The sequence below is a fragment of the Aquarana catesbeiana genome, linkage group LG13 (genome assembly GCF_042186555.1).
Source record: "Aquarana catesbeiana isolate 2022-GZ linkage group LG13, ASM4218655v1, whole genome shotgun sequence".
Lineage (NCBI taxonomy): Eukaryota > Metazoa > Chordata > Amphibia > Anura > Ranidae > Aquarana > Aquarana catesbeiana.
In genome coordinates, this window is record NC_133336.1 from 159437251 (window position 1) to 159455400 (window position 18150).

At 43.6% G+C, this 18150-nt stretch overlaps 1 protein-coding gene across 4 annotated transcripts in view; it reads right to left on the reverse strand.

Annotated features, from left to right (window-relative positions):
- The window catches only part of FSIP1 (fibrous sheath interacting protein 1), a 305263-nt gene that overhangs the window by 233684 nt on the left and 53429 nt on the right, over positions 1-18150 (reverse strand). For all 4 annotated transcript variants that reach the window (XM_073609241.1, XM_073609242.1, XM_073609240.1 and 1 more), the window contains exon 5: positions 6174-6267. In XM_073609241.1, the coding sequence (XP_073465342.1) occupies positions 6174-6267 (94 nt within the window). The remainder of the gene's footprint in view (positions 1-6173; positions 6268-18150) is intronic.

Here is an 18150-nt window from a genome sequence, read left to right on the forward strand (position 1 = left end):
AGGTGCAATTTAAAAGTTACAAATATTTGTTATTTATTAACTCAATACAGGTTAAAGCGGAGTTCCACCCTGAATTTTTTTTTCCATAATCAGACTCCTTTAAACCTATAAAGAAACATTTGGAGGAAATTTTTTTTTATATACTTACCAGAAACGCCCTGTTGCTATGTAGTCCTCCTAATCTGCCACTTCCTGGTCTGTAGAGCTCCTTGTCACTTCCTCCCTCGCCTGTGCTCCTGGAAAATGAAGTGTCATCGTTTGCCAGGAGTCTGTGGGCAGTACAGTGACCCAAAATCGCGTTATTCCCAGACAGGAAATGCCGATATTTAAGGTGGATCACAGCGCCATTTTTAAAAAGGGAAGAAAGCCTTTGTTGCCAGAACATGTGGATGTCCTAGACAGAGCAGCTGAGCTGAAGGAGCTGCGATCTCAGTTTCTTGGAAGGTTAGAGATTCCTTGTTTTACTATGTTGACATGTGTTTATCTATGTTGCCATAACAACAGGACGGGACCTTCCTCCGTCGCCACCCGTTGTTATGGCAACTTTAGAAACAATCGGCACTACAGCTGCCGTGAATCGCGCATGCGCGAGATCGAGAGGTGCATGCTGGTTACCCAGCATGCACCTCTCCATCGCTTATCCCAGAAGAGTTATCAATTGGGCTTCACATGCCCACAATCATGATGGCAATGGCCACAACAGGAGGGACAAACTTGTGAAAAATAAATTTATATTTTAGCAACATCCACTAATAACCCTGTATAATCGTTTTTTTTATTTAATAATGCATTATGCTTGGATCAATTAAAATAAAAATGTGGCCAGAACTCCGCTTTAAGCTTTTACATTTAGTAGGAATTTTGTAAAATTTGCTGCGTATTAATTTGCTAATCATGATTTTAGTGGATTTTTATCAAAAATATTGTTTTGATAAACATTTGCACACATATCTTATATGAATGTGTCCATGTATAGTCAATGATGTTACTGGGCGTCACCACTCCTTGTGACATCATTGACCCGCCCCCTTGTTTTCTTAGTGGAGGGGAGAGCAGCATGTCAGTCAGCAGGAGCCAGGCTTCAGGAGAAGGTGTGTCAGCAGGTGGAATGTTTTTTTTGTTTTTTGTTTTTTATGGGGGCAGCGTTTATTGTGATTGAAAATGGATCTACACTGGGGGCATTTTTTTGAAATAAAGGACTTGTTAAAAACTGTGTGCTGCACCCTATTTAGGGAATTGAACCCATGATGTCTTGGGTTAAGGTAAAAGGCAAACTTGTCTTATAATAAAAAAAGATGAGGAAAGGAGGCTTACATCACAAAGCTACCAGTTCTAATATTCTGGCAATAATTAAATGCACATAAATGTGTTATCTTCCCTTAATTAGTGTCATATAAAAAGAAAGAAAATAATTAGTGTGCAGCTACATGAGGATTATAATCCGATCCGAATAAATGTTCAGATTTTTTATATATTGGGTTATGTTATATTCACTTTACCCTTGGATTCTGTCCGTGGTGCCTAGGCAAGGTTGAGGTCATCCTCCTTCCAGAGAGACTTGGAGATTGTAGAGTAAACCAGATCTTCCAGATATGATGCTCCCAGCACTGTGGTGCAGTGTTTTTTCACAAGAGTTGCCATTGTCTGAAATTTTATCAAAGGGCGATGATGTCACCCCACTGTTCCATGCAAGCAAGAGGAAAGGTGGATATAAAATTAACATTTTCCTCCTACAAGTGTCACGAGTCACTTGTAGCCTGCATTCTGACAAGTGGGTGGGTGGGTGGGGGGGGGTGCAAGCTCCTCTTTAAATTAGTGCATAAAAATAAACTGTTCCTTTAAATCTGCCAGAAATCCTAGCATATAAAACATACTTCTTTGCATTCAAATCTGCAAATGTGTATGTGCCTAGCCACTGTGATACACAAGCACTCACCAGATTTATATGACCTTTAGATTATAAAGATCAGTCTATTTTTTTATAGCTCCAATCCACTTCTCGGGACTATATTAGATCTCAATCTCCATCTTTAGTTACAAAATCCCCTATATAATGTAGCTCTGGCACATACAGGGGTCTGCTTTGTTACTGGAGAGTAAACCAGAGACATTTGCTGCACTGGCTACTGGTATTTAACACAGTGCAATTTGTTTAATATTGTCAGGAACTTTAAACCAGATGGGGGGGGGCACAAGGCTTGAAGGGAAAAGGTAAATGGAAAGCACAGAGGAGGGCAGGAGCATGTACATCCGAGGATGAGACCCAAGATCGTTCCTGCAGACTGCTTCTGAGCACTGAAAGAAAAGAGCTGCTTGTTAAGTAGCAGGAGCCCAGACACCCCTGACAGTACACCCTTCTCAAAGACCCCTCCCCCTTGGGGGGGGGGGCACCACGCTCGAGGGGAAAAAGTAAATGGAAAGCACAGGGGAGGGCAGGAGCATGTACGTCCGAGGATGAGACCCAAGATCGTTCCTCCAGACCGTAACCTCAGGATGCATGGTCAGACAAGCCAGGTTAGTAACAGACGGTCAGATGCAGGCATAGACAGCAGACAAGGGATCGTCAAGGTACAGACAGAGATTGGCAACATGAGTTCAAGCAGGTAAGTAGAAGGCAGAGGCAAAGTCCAGATACAGGCCAGGGTCAGGGTAGGAAATATACACGAAGTCAGAGGCAAGCTGGGTCTAATACAGGAGTAAGCAGGATCAGGTTCATTCGCTTGTGCCTGGCAAGATGGGCACTTGCAGGATTGCGCATGCGCATTTGCATCTGTCTTTAAGCATTCTGCCCTCTCAGGAGAAGGCTGTCCAAGTAACCAATTATAGGGAAGCACCTCTGGTGGATAAGGGCCAGAACCAGTGCACCTTTATGAGAATAGGCAGAATGAAAGCACCATAACCTGAAAGTGGCACATTCCTACTGTGATGCATAGGAAACTCTAATGACTGAAAAATATGAACAAAAATATAGGCAACCTTGATGTCTGTTGAGGCCATGGACAAACAAATTGAAGCTTTAATGAAAAAATGCTATCGCCAAATAATAATATTCCACCTCTGGGAATACACAAACACGTTCGGCTACATCAAGTCTAGATTTAAATAAATGCCCCAATTTGGTTTTGGAACTGTTAAAATAATATATAGGCACCTCCTCCAACAAGAACAGGAAACATACCCCCAAAGACACTTTAAAAGGAATCCCTTTTGCCCAACAAGTTAATTTTAAAAAAAGGTGAAGGACATAACCTCAACAAAACATAAACAAACAGACAAAGAACATAACACAATGGGTTGAGTCCTCCTTTTATCTCATATACTGTCCTGAAAGACGATTTGGGGAAAAACACAAAACCTCTCTGTGCGTGGGACAATGGAAAGTAATTCCTGAACTCACAACCCCTAAAGGTTGGGATGAAGATCATAAGTGATTGTGGGGATACAGGAAGGTATAAGGGAAGAAACTGGGGAGGCAGCAAGGAATAGAACTCTATCTTTTAACTTTGAGACACCATCTGCTAAATCCACATCTCTAAGATGCAAACTTCTCCAACCAGTCATTCCACAACCTTGACTAAATCAGGCGGAGAAACATCTTCATGATGCCAAAAGACTGCAGGTTTGATGCACTTGACCTGCTGCTGAAAACCTACAAACTTGATGCTTTTGACCTGCCAGGACTTTCAGGAACTGCGGAAGTCCTGAAAGAATGCAAGATGGATGGTTCATGGAAGGAAAGGAGGGCATACATGCTACCCTTCCAATTCTGGGGAAGATGCATATTCTTACCACAGATTGGATGACATCATTAAAGCAGCAGACAAGCACCAATCACTGGTCCCCCACAAAGGGTAAAAAAAAGTGAGGTCCTTTTTGGAGATTCCTCCAGACTGACAGGAAGACATCCAACGACTAGGATCCAGTGCTGTGTCACACGTGATTTAACCTCTTACCAACCACATAATACATGTATGCAGTGTAATGCCCAGTACACACAGTCGGATTTTCCGATGGAAAATGTGTGATAGGACTTTGTTGTAGGAAATTCCGACCGTGTGTAGGCTCCATCACACATTTACATCAGATTTTCCGACACACAAAGTTTGAGAGCAGGCTATAAAATTTTCCGACAACAAAATCCGTTGTCGGAATTTCCGATCGTGTGTTCACAAATCCGACGCACAAAGTGCCACGCATGTTCAGATTAAATAAAGAGATGAAAGCTATTGGCTACTGCCCCCTTTATAGTCCCCACGTACGTGTTTTATGTCACCGCGTTCAGAATGATCAGATTTTGTGACAACTTTGTGTGACCGTGTGTATGCAAGACAAGTTTGAGCCAACATCCGTCGGAAAAAATCCTAGGATTTTGTTGTCGGAATGTCCGATCAATGTCCGACCGTGTGTACGGGGCATAAAAGTGGGCCTTAATGCCCAGCCGCTTCACGAATCCACGCCAATCCAGGGTTGTGTACTGAGAGCACACATGCTGTACGCTCCCAGCACACTGACCAAGCTGTCTGACAGCTATCGCTCACTGCTTCTGTTCAGGAGGGACAACTAGATAGACTCTCAATCATGTAAGAGCCAATTACAGTGGCCACATCATCAGGAAGCCACTCTGCCTCCTGACATTAAAGCCCACTTACAGGACCACCATGAGGTGGCATGAAGAAGTTAAAAGCACAGCACCATGTGACAAGCACACATGACAAGATGCTGGTCAGTACCTTTATCTGATAAATCCCTGCACAGGGATTTAGAGCAATCCAATAAGGTCTGAGCTAGCAAGACTAACATTAAATGCAGGCTGTAGAGTTGAACCTGATAAAGAAAACATAAAATAGGTTGGACTTGATGGACTTGTGTCTTTTTTCAACCTCACCTACTATGTAACTATGTAATAAAACCGAAGGGATTCCAATCACTTTAGGTAGGATTCAAAAAGGAAGAGGCATTTTCCATAGGGAAGGCCATAGCCTGTTAGGCAGGAGGGTGTGGATAACATCTTAACAAATCCCTCTACCAAGGGCAAACCATTTGGTGATAAGGAGGGATTTGTCTGGGTTTTTCTAATCTTTGTAGATAAATGAATCAAATAAGCATTATGAGCAATATACTTGTCAGAACACATGTATCGGTAAGACATAATAGTAACTTCTAGCTTTTTGATATTGTGAGTTGCTTCAATATTTCCATAAGCTGACCTCATTGTGCTTGGGTTAGACCTCCAAGTCGTTGCTGTTACCAGAAAGGGTCTTTTCACCCAGGGCTGGCAGAGACATGAAATTGACAGCTAATCCTTCTGGGGAACAGAGAGCAGGATGCTTACTACCCCTATCTCCAGGTTTAGCATCTGAGTAATGTGAGCAAGCTGGAACAGACCCCTCTATACCCAAGGTAAAACCTTTCAGCGTGAGTATTAGGGGCAGATAAACTCAACTCAGAACCCACTCAACAACCCACTCAGAAAAAGACATGTTCCACTGGATCCTACAAGAGTCATCAAAAAACCCTGTGACCAGGCCCTCAAGCCTCAGAGCTGGGGTAGTCAGGCTGCAAATTGAACAAGGGTCCCTGCAGGTGGCAGACAAAACAACTTTCCCTCCAGGAACAGGCACATAGAGCAGAAGCAGCAGAAGCCTGAATTTCTAGAGTCTCCAAGTTAGAAACAGTAGTGAGGGTTAGGCTGGGTAACAGAGTCCATTACTTTTGAGGTGTCCTGCAGGACAAAAACTGCAAGACTGTTTGTCTGCCAGCAGTTGATGATTCAAGAAAACCTTACATTCAAGGTGGATGGGGGAATCCTCCCAGCTGTGTGGCTGTACTCTGACAGCAGAGAGACTTCCCCATCATTAGAATACATTGATTGGCGCTGCAGTCTATAACCTGTAGTGGGGATCGCAACAGGCCAGTTCAACAGAAGTCGATCGATAGATTGACTTCTGTTCAATCACAGTGCCAATATATGGATCAAATTTCTGAATTCATGAATTTTGATCCATGTATGGCTAGCTTAACTCATGATTCAGATGGAATTCTGTAAACCTCAGCGGACAATAAAGAAATATAGGTGTATTTGTTTATTCTGGATTCTAGAACATTTAAATTCTGAACACAGAACTCCAAGGACTTACACAAATGTATGTTTTTATATATAATTCATAGCTTACCTGGAGTGTTATCGAATTGTGGACTCAGTGCCAAAAATTTATCAGTATTCACAATTTCTTCATGACTGCGCAACAAAGAATTCCTGGAAACACTCTAAAGAAGAGACAAAAGGTAAAATCATAAGAGAATGTAACAATACAATAAATCAACACGAGTCAGATATAAAGTGCCTGGAAGAAAAGTGATAGTGTTTCTATTAATCAATTTGATGCCTTTTTTTTTAAAGAGACACTATTACCAACTTGAATTGCAGTTAAAAATCTAAAAAGCACATAAAATTAAAAATTTAAATGTTCACTTATCATAATGTATTATTATTTATTCGCAATGTGCCTCTGAACCGAACTAGACTCCCTCCAGAGGTGGTTCTGGCAAGCTCAGTAGATTGTTTTAAAAAAGGCCTGGATTCTTTCCTAAATGTACATAATATAACTGGGTACTAACATTTATAGGTAAAGTTGATCCAGGGAAAATCCGATTGCCTCTTGGGGGATCAGGAAGGAATTTTTTCCCCTGCTGTAGCAAATTGGAGCATGCTTTGCTGGGGTATTTTCCCCTTCCTCTGGATCAACTGTGGGTGAAGATTTGTATATATGGGATTGTGTATATAATATATATATATAATTTTTTTTTTTTTTTTGGGTTGAACTAGATAGACTTTTTTCAACCTGACTAACTATGTAACTTGCTAGCACATTTGACAACTTCAAGACAGTCAATTCTCTAGCACAGCCCCCTCACATCATGCTCATTATAGTCTTCTATTCTGGGAATATCCAATTACTGTCTGTGCTAGCAGCTACTGCGCTCCTTCCTTCACCTCCCTACTGTAGCCCCAGTCCTCGACATTCTCACCTGCAGGACTGCAGCAAAAACAAACACCGGAGCTCTGTGAAGGTGTTGCTGTCAATAACTTGCTTTCATCTGCTTGTTAAGGCTCAATTTGCACAGGTGTTTAGGTATCAGTGGCCATGGCTATTTGTGACTGTTCACACAGCCAGAGAGATTACCTGCAGTGATCGTAGCTGGACACACACAAAGTGCCAAAAAGAATTCCTGACAGGATAAGGTTGCCAGTTAAGACACTCGTCTAGCCGAAGTGATAGTACCAATAAAAAATACTTTGTATGTCAGAGCAGAAATAGGGATATCTTTGATAAGGTCAAATTGAGGCTTCTGAAGCACCAAAAGGACCAGATTCAAATTCCAATGATGTAGAGGAGATTTAAAGCACAAGGCAGACTCTTCACACAAAGGTCTTGACCAGAGAGTGGGCAGCCAACAGTCTCTTGAAAAGAATAACAAGATCACAGATGTGACACTTGATGGCACTAAGGGTAAAACTGCAGGAAAGAAAGGCCCAGTTCCACAGGGAAACTCCTGGGGTGAAAGCTTCTAGACTCACACCAAGCAAAGTATGCTTTCCACACCTGATGATAAACTCTAAGCAAACTGGTACTTAACCATAAGCGCTTCACTACTTGCAGTAGTAAAAGAGGAAAAGCAAATGAAAGGGGAAATCTATTGGCCCCTGGGAAGGCATTGTGTTACCAGACTCTTCACTTACTTCATGACCTGCTATGTCCACAGTTGGGTATGTGAGGATATATTGAGCAGTAGTGAATGAGTAGAGACTACATTCAGAGACCAACAATGCTACTGTACAGTGCACTCAGCAAGAAGTGCCCATTTCCTGTAGATGTGCACTCAAAAAGGGACCCTCAGAAAATCGTACAAAGGAAAAAATTACTAAGAGGCTACTCCCTGTGTAAACATGGAAATAGCAGTAAACTCTGGAAATAGCAGGGGGAAAAAAAACCACAACATGACCCAGATAGAGTAACTTAAAAAGAAGTTAGAGAAAAAAATGCTCCAGTAATTCTCACAGCCTTCTCACCACTTCAGTGATTGATAGGTGACGGCTTGTTACTTCAAATGTGAATATTGCAGTAATTAACCAAATCTTGAGATGACATACAGTAGGTAGAGCAGAGGGGTCTCACAGTGCATAACTGAATCCAAGGTCCTGTATGAACACTAATTCCGGTAATAACTGCTGCATGACTGCCTGAATCTTAGTGTCCAGTAAGTCACAAAGGAACAGAGTGACTGTTGCAGTGAATTTCTTAAGCTGGGGTCCCCTATTACACAAACAATGACAGCTACTTGGGTGAGTATCTAGGATTTGCAGGTCCAGTATGACATTGTACAAAAAAATAGCAACCACCCCAACCTATAACTGGCGTTTGCTGCAAGGTGCAAATGGAAGGGCAATGAACATCGCAAACAAACAAAGCACACTTACCAGTCAGCATGGTTCGAGGTATGACACTGCCAGCAGCTGCTGACTGAAAATTGTTTACCTTCAGAGTTTTGATCAAGCGGAGTTCCTGAGGACACCAAGGTAAACTAAACATATTCTGTACATGCAGTGGTATAGACCAGCGGTCTCCAAACTGTGGCCCTTTGCTTGCCTTTATCCGGCCCTTGGGGTACTAGTCCATCCACTGACACAAACAATGGGATATAATTCCTGTCACTGACACCAATAATGGGGTATTATTCCTCCCAGTAACACCATCAAAAAGGCACAATTTCTCCCACAGATACCAACGATGGGGCACAATTCATCCTATTGACATCAAGGATGGGGCACTATTCCCTCCATTTATAGCAATGATGGGCCACTATTCCTCCCACTGACACCCACAGTGGGGCACTATTCCTCCCACTGACACCCACAGTGGGTCACTATTCCTTCCACTGACACCAACAAAAGGGCACAATTCCTCCCACTGACATCAACAATGGGGCACTACTCTTTCCACTGACACCAATGATGGGGCACGGTTCCTCCACTGACACCAAAGATAGGGCATTGTTTACTCCCACTGAATGCCAGGACATTTTCTAATCCCACTGGCCCTAGTCCGGCCCTCCTAAAGTCTGAAGGACAGACTCCTGTTATAGACGATAAAATAGGATGTTTGTACTTGCTTTAAAAGAATTTTGTTAGCGTCCATTGTTAGAGTTTAAGGCTTTAACACGGGAAGCCTTAAACATTTAGGTCAAAAGCAGTCCAACTGAGGTGTGGCAACACAGCAAACAAACACAAGTGGGTCCAACAAAACAACGGCCTGCAGCTCAAAAAGCCACCTGAAGGACTTTACCTCTGAGGATGGAATCTGACCCAACCTCTACCTGATAGAATTAGAGATTAAGTAAAATGAAGGTTAGGTCTTTCAGACCTGGTAAACAGTTGCTGTACCCTCATGGCAATATTCTAAAATGACAATAAGTGAATTAGTCATTCAAGTACCTACTGATCCTAATCCATTTGGCTATCGGTCTTCCTAGGGGTTTTTTTAGGGGTTTTATGGATCTTGGGGCCTGAATATATGATGGGTACCCGACACGTGTTGGGGATCAAGAAATCAGCTTTCTTTTCATCCAGGATTTTCGTTTTTAAGCCTCTTCTGATCAGTTTCTCAAGGTCTTCTTTATATGTCTTTGTAAGGTTCTCTTTAAAGAGGAGTTCCAGTCTGTAAAAAAATAAAAATAAATGTCAGCAGCTACAAATACTGTAGCTGCTGACTTTTAATATAAGAACACTTACCTGTCCAGGGATCCCCCGATGTCGGCACCCCTAGCCGATTCGTCACTCGGTTTCAGGTGCCAGCATCTGTAGTAAGGGAAACAGGAAGTGAAGCCTACTGCGCTTATGTAAGTCACGTTGCGCTTTCTAAATGGTCCCGCCGTCTTCTGAGACCTGTGTGTCACAGAAGGCAGCTGGGGGGGAGGAGGAGGGGCCGGAAATGTCATAGATCGCAGTGTGGCGAGCTTACCAGGAAGTGGGAACCTGTCAAAAACAGGTACCCACTCCCCCGCAAAAAGTTACAAATGTGGCATTGGAGGGGGGGAGGGTGCAAACAAGCTGAGCTTACCCTTTTAGATGGAGCTGTGCTTTAATTACTGTATATGTGCTTTCATCATCAAGTAACCTCTCCATTTCCTTTTTGTAATCTGTCTTGGACATAACTACTATCCATCCTCCCTTGTCCCTCTACTGAACAACTATATCTCTCTTATTTTTTTTTTTTTCTAACTCCCGTATCCCCTTAGAGATTTACATGGATGACATGGATGAGCGAGTCTGGGATAAAGGAACTTGACTGGCCTTCACCTCAACCCAATAGAACACTTTTGGGATGAATTAAAGCAGAGATTGTGAGCCAGGCCTTCTCCTCCACATCAGTGCCTGACCTCACAAATGCGCTTCTGGAAGAATGGTCAAACATTCCCATAGACACACTACTAAACCTTGGGAACAGCCTTCCCAGAAGAGTTGAAGCTGGTATAGCTGCAAAGGGTGGGCCAATTCAATATTGACTACAGACTAAGATTAGGATGCAATTAAATGTGCATGTAAAGGCAGGCTTCCCAATACTTTTGGCAATATAGTGTACATCGGGGCTCTATGCTCTTTTATCTTTAATTCCTCCACAAATGTACAAATCTACAAATGTATTCTCCTTTATCTGTGGATTATGGATCCATAAAAACCTTGAAAAGCCCCCAGGAAGACCCACAGTCAATGGAATAGGATCAGTAGGTGCTTGAATGGGACAATAAATTGATAGGTACTTACAACCCTTAGTCCAAAAAACAAGGGCATACCTTAGAGATACTAAGCACCTTCTGAAATTATTGGAACAAACATAGGTGACAGAGCAGAGTATATTAGTGACTACAGATGTCAGTTCACTATATACCATCATAAAATCAGGTAGAAGCACAAAAGACAGTAACGTGGGCATTGGACAAAGATGATCAACAAGAAATATCTCATGATGGGTAAAAGCAAAGTGTTCTCTCAAGACCTTCACAACCTTGTTGCAAAACATGCTGATAGCATTGGTTACAGAAGGATTTCTAAACTTCTGAATGTTCCAGTGAGCACTGTTGGGGCCATCATCTGGAAGTGGAAAGAACATAATTTCGCCATAAACCAGTCATGATCAGGCGCTCCGCACAAGATTTCTGACAGAGGAGTGAAAATAATTATCAGAAGAGTTGTCCAAGAGCCAAGGACCACTTGTGGAGAGCTTCAGAAAGACCTAGAATTAGCAGATACAATTGTTTCAAAGGAAACAATAAGAATCCACTGGAAATCCTCAACGGCCCTCACAATCAGGGAATGGCTTTTGAGGGTGCAAGATATTATGGATGCTGAGGAGTGGAGATATCGATGCAATAACTCCTGTCCAAAATTCTATAAACGTTGGGCCTTGTGGATAGACTTTCAATCCTGTGACTTGTATAAACAGCTAACTATGTAATTTTGATGGATTGTTTAGCTATGCTTTGTTATTTACACTTATATTGGGGCTGGCTAACCGGGAAATGCTATCTATGCACGTTATATGTGGAATTTGATGTACAGGGTTTTTTTTTCTTATTCCTCTATTTTCCCCTGGACTCTGAGGCATTCTTTCCAGCCTGTAGCCACTTTATGGTGGAGTCTTGTTATGTTATTTCCCTTATTTTGTTTCCCCATCCCCCCCTGCACCTCCTGATACTCATTATTGGGTTCCCAATAATTACTCCCGCTCCCAGTTTGATGGTGTTGATCATCCAGAATATCTAGTGTGTAGAACCCTGTTGGTGTTTCCTTAAGGAAAACTTTGTAACGTCTTTGGGAGGTTTGTGTCTGTATTATATCTTTATTGCTTAAAAATTTAAAATAAGGATTAAAAAAAAAAAAAAAAAACAAGTAATGCACTTAACTGCCTTGGTCTGTATGCACGCTCACCACGCAAGACGCCATTGCTGAATAAAAAGCATGCTGAAGACAGAGGGCGCATGCGCGGCAGCTCGGTGGATGGCAGCCTGATCCCTGAGCTCCGCACTGCTCCGGCCGCTTAACACACACAGCGTCGCACACAGCCCTGATCCCCGGCCCCAAACAGCCAACAAGGGCAGGGGAAGTGATAAAGAACCTCTGGATGGCGGGTGGTTCGGCAAGGAGAGACCTGTCCTGAGTTCTGGACACCGGACCGGGACCCGCGGCCTCAGCCAAGATGGCGCTGAACGCTGCAATACACGGAGGCACACTGGAGACAGAGGACTCTATAGCTGATCAGGATGTCTGCTCAGCAGGGCCAGCAGGCCCTACAGTGAGTACTTACTCCCTGGAATGCTTGTCTCCCACCTCCACAGAATCTCTAATCAGCAGGACCCTAGAGGATATGTCTCTCTCCCCCATGGGAGATCCCACAGCCAGCCCTGGAGGTGGTGAGGCCTACCTACGAGGCATCCCCACCTCCCCTCAGGACTTTTCCTCCATGATATCTATATTTTCCACTATGTTATCCAGAGGTCTTTCACAGACTGCCACTCAAATAACCACTGCCATCCAGGCTGAGCTTCAGCATTTAAGGGACTAGAATTGAAATAATTGAAAACAAATCGGACCAAACAATTACCAGAGTGAACCAGAACACTGCCCGTATCCAAGACTTGCAGGAACAGCTCGAGACTGCCCTTTCTAAAATCGACGATCTCGAGAATCGTTAGAGGAGATATAAATTTCCACCTCAGAGGGGTACAGGAATCGTTCAAGGACACTGATCACATTGTTAAAACATTTATTAAGAAACTAATCCCCGACATCCCAGCTCACCGCCTAGAGATGGACCGCGCTCACAGAGCACTACAGCCTCCCCGCCAAGATGGCCTACCACGGGACATTATTGTCAAACCGGACTTCTACAAAGTTAAGGAGGAAGTGATGCAGCGGTCACGCACAGAAGGACCACTAATGTTCCAAGGCCACCCCATACAAGTCTTTGCTGATTTGTCCCCTTCACAATACAAAAAAGGAGAGCTCTGAAACCGCTCTTACAGGTGCTAACCCAGAAATCGATTGTCTACAGATGGTCCTTCCTTTTTCGACTATCCTTTTCCTTCAACAACAAACCATACGGTTTCTCTTCACACATGGAAGGGGAAAAGCTCCTCCTTTGACTGGGCCTCATCTCCCAAGATTCAGAGTCAACAACGACCGGCAAGGCCCCCAGCTCGTCATCTAAGAGGCCTCCACCCTCCAGCCCCATTGCCCCAGCGTGGCAGAAGCATATATCTAAAAAATCCAAGGAATCCAGGCCTCCCTAGCCACAGCAGAAGTCCCGGGTACCACGTAGACCCGCCCTGATCCTCGTCGGTCCTATTGGATCCTCAGCTAAACATTTGTTCAATTTTCCCTGATGGCAACGCCAGGCTTGGCACTTCTTACCCCAGCCCTTCGGTTGGGAAATGCGGAACGATTCCATACCTTTCTTTTCCCCCTTTTTTTTACTTTTGTCTCTCCTTGCTCCAAAAGTTTTAAGTCCGAGGACTTGTTATATATTTTTTTTTCTGGTTCTTAGAACTAAGACTTCAGTAGTTCGAAAATTTTTTGTTTTACTGTTGCACTACATTTGGTCACATTTTCTGACCATGGTTTGGTTAATACTAAGATGCCCCTATACATTACTAGCTAATTTTAGAGTCTAGGAACATAACTTACGGGAGTCGTTGCTCCCTCCAGACTTTGTATTTACTCTGCTTTACTGACTTCCATGGGTGGGGGGCGCTTCCCTCTGACCCGCCTCATTCTGGCCTCCTATCAAGGGGGCCTTGGCCGACTCAGTGGTCCGGGGAGACCGCTCCCACCGGGAACTCTACACATTTACAGGGGCTTGGCCTTCACACACTGTTACGTTTTGGTTGCTGGTGTCGGCCGGAGCGGCTGTCTTGCTGCTCCACCTGTCACTGATTGGAAAAGGCGGGTATTTCCCCTCTTTCCACTTAGAGACTACTGACTCCTCCGAATCTCAGAGGTGTCTCCTTCAATATTGTCTTGGGGAAGGGAAGGATGGTGTGGGGATTTGGATCTCTCACACCATCAGGGATGGGGAAAATTGTGTTCCTCTTGGTTTTACTTATTAACATGGTACTTCTCTCATACTTCCTCTTAGATTGCCTACATATACCCTCTACAGTCTCCACTTCTTCTCCTCTCCTTCGAAGGTCACCTAGATTTCTACGTCCATCCGAATCAGGGATCCCTCACAGCTCTGCACAAGGTAAACCCCACTCATCTCAGGCAGACGCCCTCCTTCTGATCTATGTCCATAACTAATGTACCACCACCGCAACTCCATATAGTATCACATAATGTGCAGGGCCTTAACTCCCCTGTTAAACGTAGAAAATTGTTCAGACTCTATCAATCTCAAAAGTTTGAGGTTCTCCTGCTTCAGAAGACCCATGTCCTACAATCCATCATTTATCCATCAACACTTCCCCCAATTCTATCTCTCCAACTCAGAGAATAAAACAAAAAGGTGTAGCCGTCTGTTTTTCCAAACACTTAAATTTCGCTATGTCACATATCACCAAAGACCCCATGGGTAGATATATCCTGGTCAAGGGCACCATAGATGGAACGCTATATTCATTTGTCTCTTACTACACCCCAAACAAGGGCCAAGACAAATTTTTTACCTCAATGATGCACTCCCTTGCACCCAGACTGGAAGGTATCATTATTTTAGGGGGAGACTCGAATATAGCGTTTGATCTAACTCTAGACAAGTCGGGTTCAGGCCATTCACGCTCCAGACGACCCCCCAAAAGAAGTATAAAAATTGCCAAGCTCCTATATAAACGCTGGATTATCGAGACGTCTCCCGCTCCTCAGTGTTCTGTCAGATCGCCGGACACCGGACTCCCCTCCCCCATCACACACCGAGGACAGCATGTCGGTGGCCGGACTAAGGAAACAATTCCACAAAGCCAGCCAGCTGTGAGGAGTGTTTTGCATCATTGTATCCTGAGTGAGCCCAGGAGTGGCCCCAATGCGTATTTTGACACCGTTTAATTACTGTGTCATACGATTAAAAGGTGAGCGCAAGCACATGTGGGGTGTCACGGGAGAGCACATTTTGCTTGTTGTGATTCAGACACCCATCAGAAGAAGCAAGATGAATACTTATTTTATGGACACTATTTATTCACGTTTGTTTTCTGTGATTTGTATTTGCTGATTATGTTGAACACTTAAATGTCACAGGAAAGTGTTTGGCATTTATATTTTAGCACGTTGCACTTTCCATAATTATTACCACGATTGCACCTTTTTATGCACTTGGTGATTTATTATTATATATAAATATTTGCACTTTATTTTACATGTACGGTTTCATACATATTTATTATATTTAAATATTTTCACACGGCATTTCTTTTATATGTGATATTTTTATATGTGACATTATATTAGCGCGGGCACAATTACTATTTACGCATATAACGCTGGACTGGTGGACATTTGGAGGGAACTGAACCCCCGCTCTAAAGACCACACACATTACTCCGCTCCCCACCAGACTTGTGCCAGGATAGATCATGTTTTCCTACAAACGAAATATATACCCCTTGCGATAAAGTCGACTATCAGAGATTCCCCTGTATCTGATCAGTCTATGGTCACGCTTTCTATCCGCCTCACAGACTATACCAAAAAAGAATTTAAGTGGCGACTCAATGAATCACTCCTAAGTAACCCGGTCCACTGTACTTTACTTGAGAGGGAACTCAAAGACTACTTTCACACGAAATGACACAGGAGCCCACAAAGCTGTAATAAGAGGCAAAATCATTCAGTTGTCATCACGTTTAAAAAAAGAACACCGGGCAGAAATAGATAATCTCACTAAAGAATACCAGGTAGCCTGTAAGCATAATAAACGAGAACACACCCAATCTTCTTTACAAAAACTAGAAACCGCCAGATTAAAACTCAACCTGGCCCTCACTACTGAAGCCGAGAGATACCTTCGCTGGTCAGGGGCGAGGTTTTACTCCCAAAAAGATCAAATAGGGACCGAACTAGCATCCAAACTTTCTCCCAAACCACGTCTGTTGGCATTCCCCAAAATCCGTTTGCAATCTGGCACATTTACACAGAATCCGCAACGTATTATGGAATGCTTCCAAGACTACTACGCTTCCCTTTACAAAGAAGATAAAAATAGCTCTTCCCCCAATCTCTCCGAGTTTCTTGACTCAATTCAATTACCCAAACTTACCACGGACCATACTGAACTTCTTGACCGTCCCATTACCTCCTTGAAGATCAAGGAGACCGTCAAGAACCTCAAACAGGGCTCTGCCCCCGGCCCTGATGGTTTCTCTGTGACCTACTATAAAAAATTTGCCAATATCCTTACACCTTACCTGGTCAGATTTTTTAACTCCCTACAATTAGGATCTCCCTTGGATAATCCCTCAAACTTAGCATACATCTGTCATTCCCAAACCAGAAAAAGACCCCTCAGCGATTGAAAATTATCGGCCGATCTCCCTGATTAACAATGATCTTAAACTTCTAACAAAAATTCTAGCGAACCGTTTATCCTCTTTCATAGCCCAATATATCCACAAAGATCAGGCAGGATTTATCCCAGGGAGACAGGGTCCTGACCAGGTGAGAAGGGCTATAGACATAGTGACCCTCCTAGGCTCTCAATGGGACGGAGGACCCTGTCAGGAAGGATTCCTACTTTCCATTGACCTTCACAAAGCATTTGATACGGTCACTTGGCCATATATTTTCAAAGTCCTAGAAAGATGGGGACTGGGCCCCAAATTCCTAAACACTCTACATTCCCTTTATTGCGATCCTAGTGCCCAAGTTAGAATGCAGGGGAGATATTCAGACATGTTTAAAATAGAGAAAGGAACCAGACAAGGATGCCAGTTGTCGCCCTTAATTTTCGCAATTGCCATTGAATCCCTAGCAATTGCCCTTCGCAGCCAGCCCGACATTAAAAGGAGTCGCAGGTGGCCCACACGAACACAAATGTGCTCTTTTCGCGGATGACTTTCTCCTCTTTGTAACGCCCCTCATCTCAACCCCTAACATTATGAAGCTACTTGAGCGGTTTGGGGAAGTCTCAAGTCTCCGTGTCAATGTTTCCAAATCAACCTCACCCTGAGATTTGACCTGCTTTTCTCCAACTACCCCCTCTGTTCTAAAAACTTGAAGCCGATATGTCCACTTGGTCTAAACATGATCTGTCCTGGCTAGGCAATATTAATTCCATTAAAATGACCCTCCTTCCCCGCCTCCAGTACCTCTTTAGATCCCTACCAATCCCAATTAAGAAAGCACAATTATTCTGTTTCCAATCCTCTATCCTGAAATTTATATGGGGCTCCAGAGGCAGACGATGCTCTAAAGAAACACTTTACAGACTCAAAACACAGGGAGGTCTAGCTCTACCCAATATTTGGTCGTATTACCAATCGGCTCAGTTGGCACAGATCTCCATTGCCTACTCTAGGGGCCCTAAACTCGACTGGTTACTGATGGAGAGACAAGCGACACCGTGTCATACGATAGACTACTTGCCCTGGGCTGTTCCACGCCTCAGACCAGCGATACTGGCCCCAACCCTCTCTCATTCGATGTCCCTCTGGGATAGACTACAAAAAAATCCGGCTATATCTTCCCCCATTCTCCCACTTTCCCACTTATTCCACAACCCAGAATTTCCACCTGGTCAAAACATATTAGCATTCAAATGGTGGCTAAACAAGGGCCTATACAGGATTGGACACTTCCTTAACTCTCTGTCGGGTACTGTGTCAGTAAACTGGATATGCCCAACTCCGAAAGATACAGACTTTACCAAATTACTCATTGCCTGAGATCAAAATGGTCGGAGGATTCAGGTCTCACTACACTAACAGCATATGAGTTGTGGTGCTCCAACGTAAAGGATCAGAAGGGGGGTATCTCCATTATCTATAATTCCCTAGCCGGCTCCTCTTCCAAACTGCTTTAAGCCCGACTTTGGGAACGGGACTTGGCAGATGAGTGGGAGTTGAATAAATGGTGCAGATGCTTTCACAGATCTTTTAGAGGAA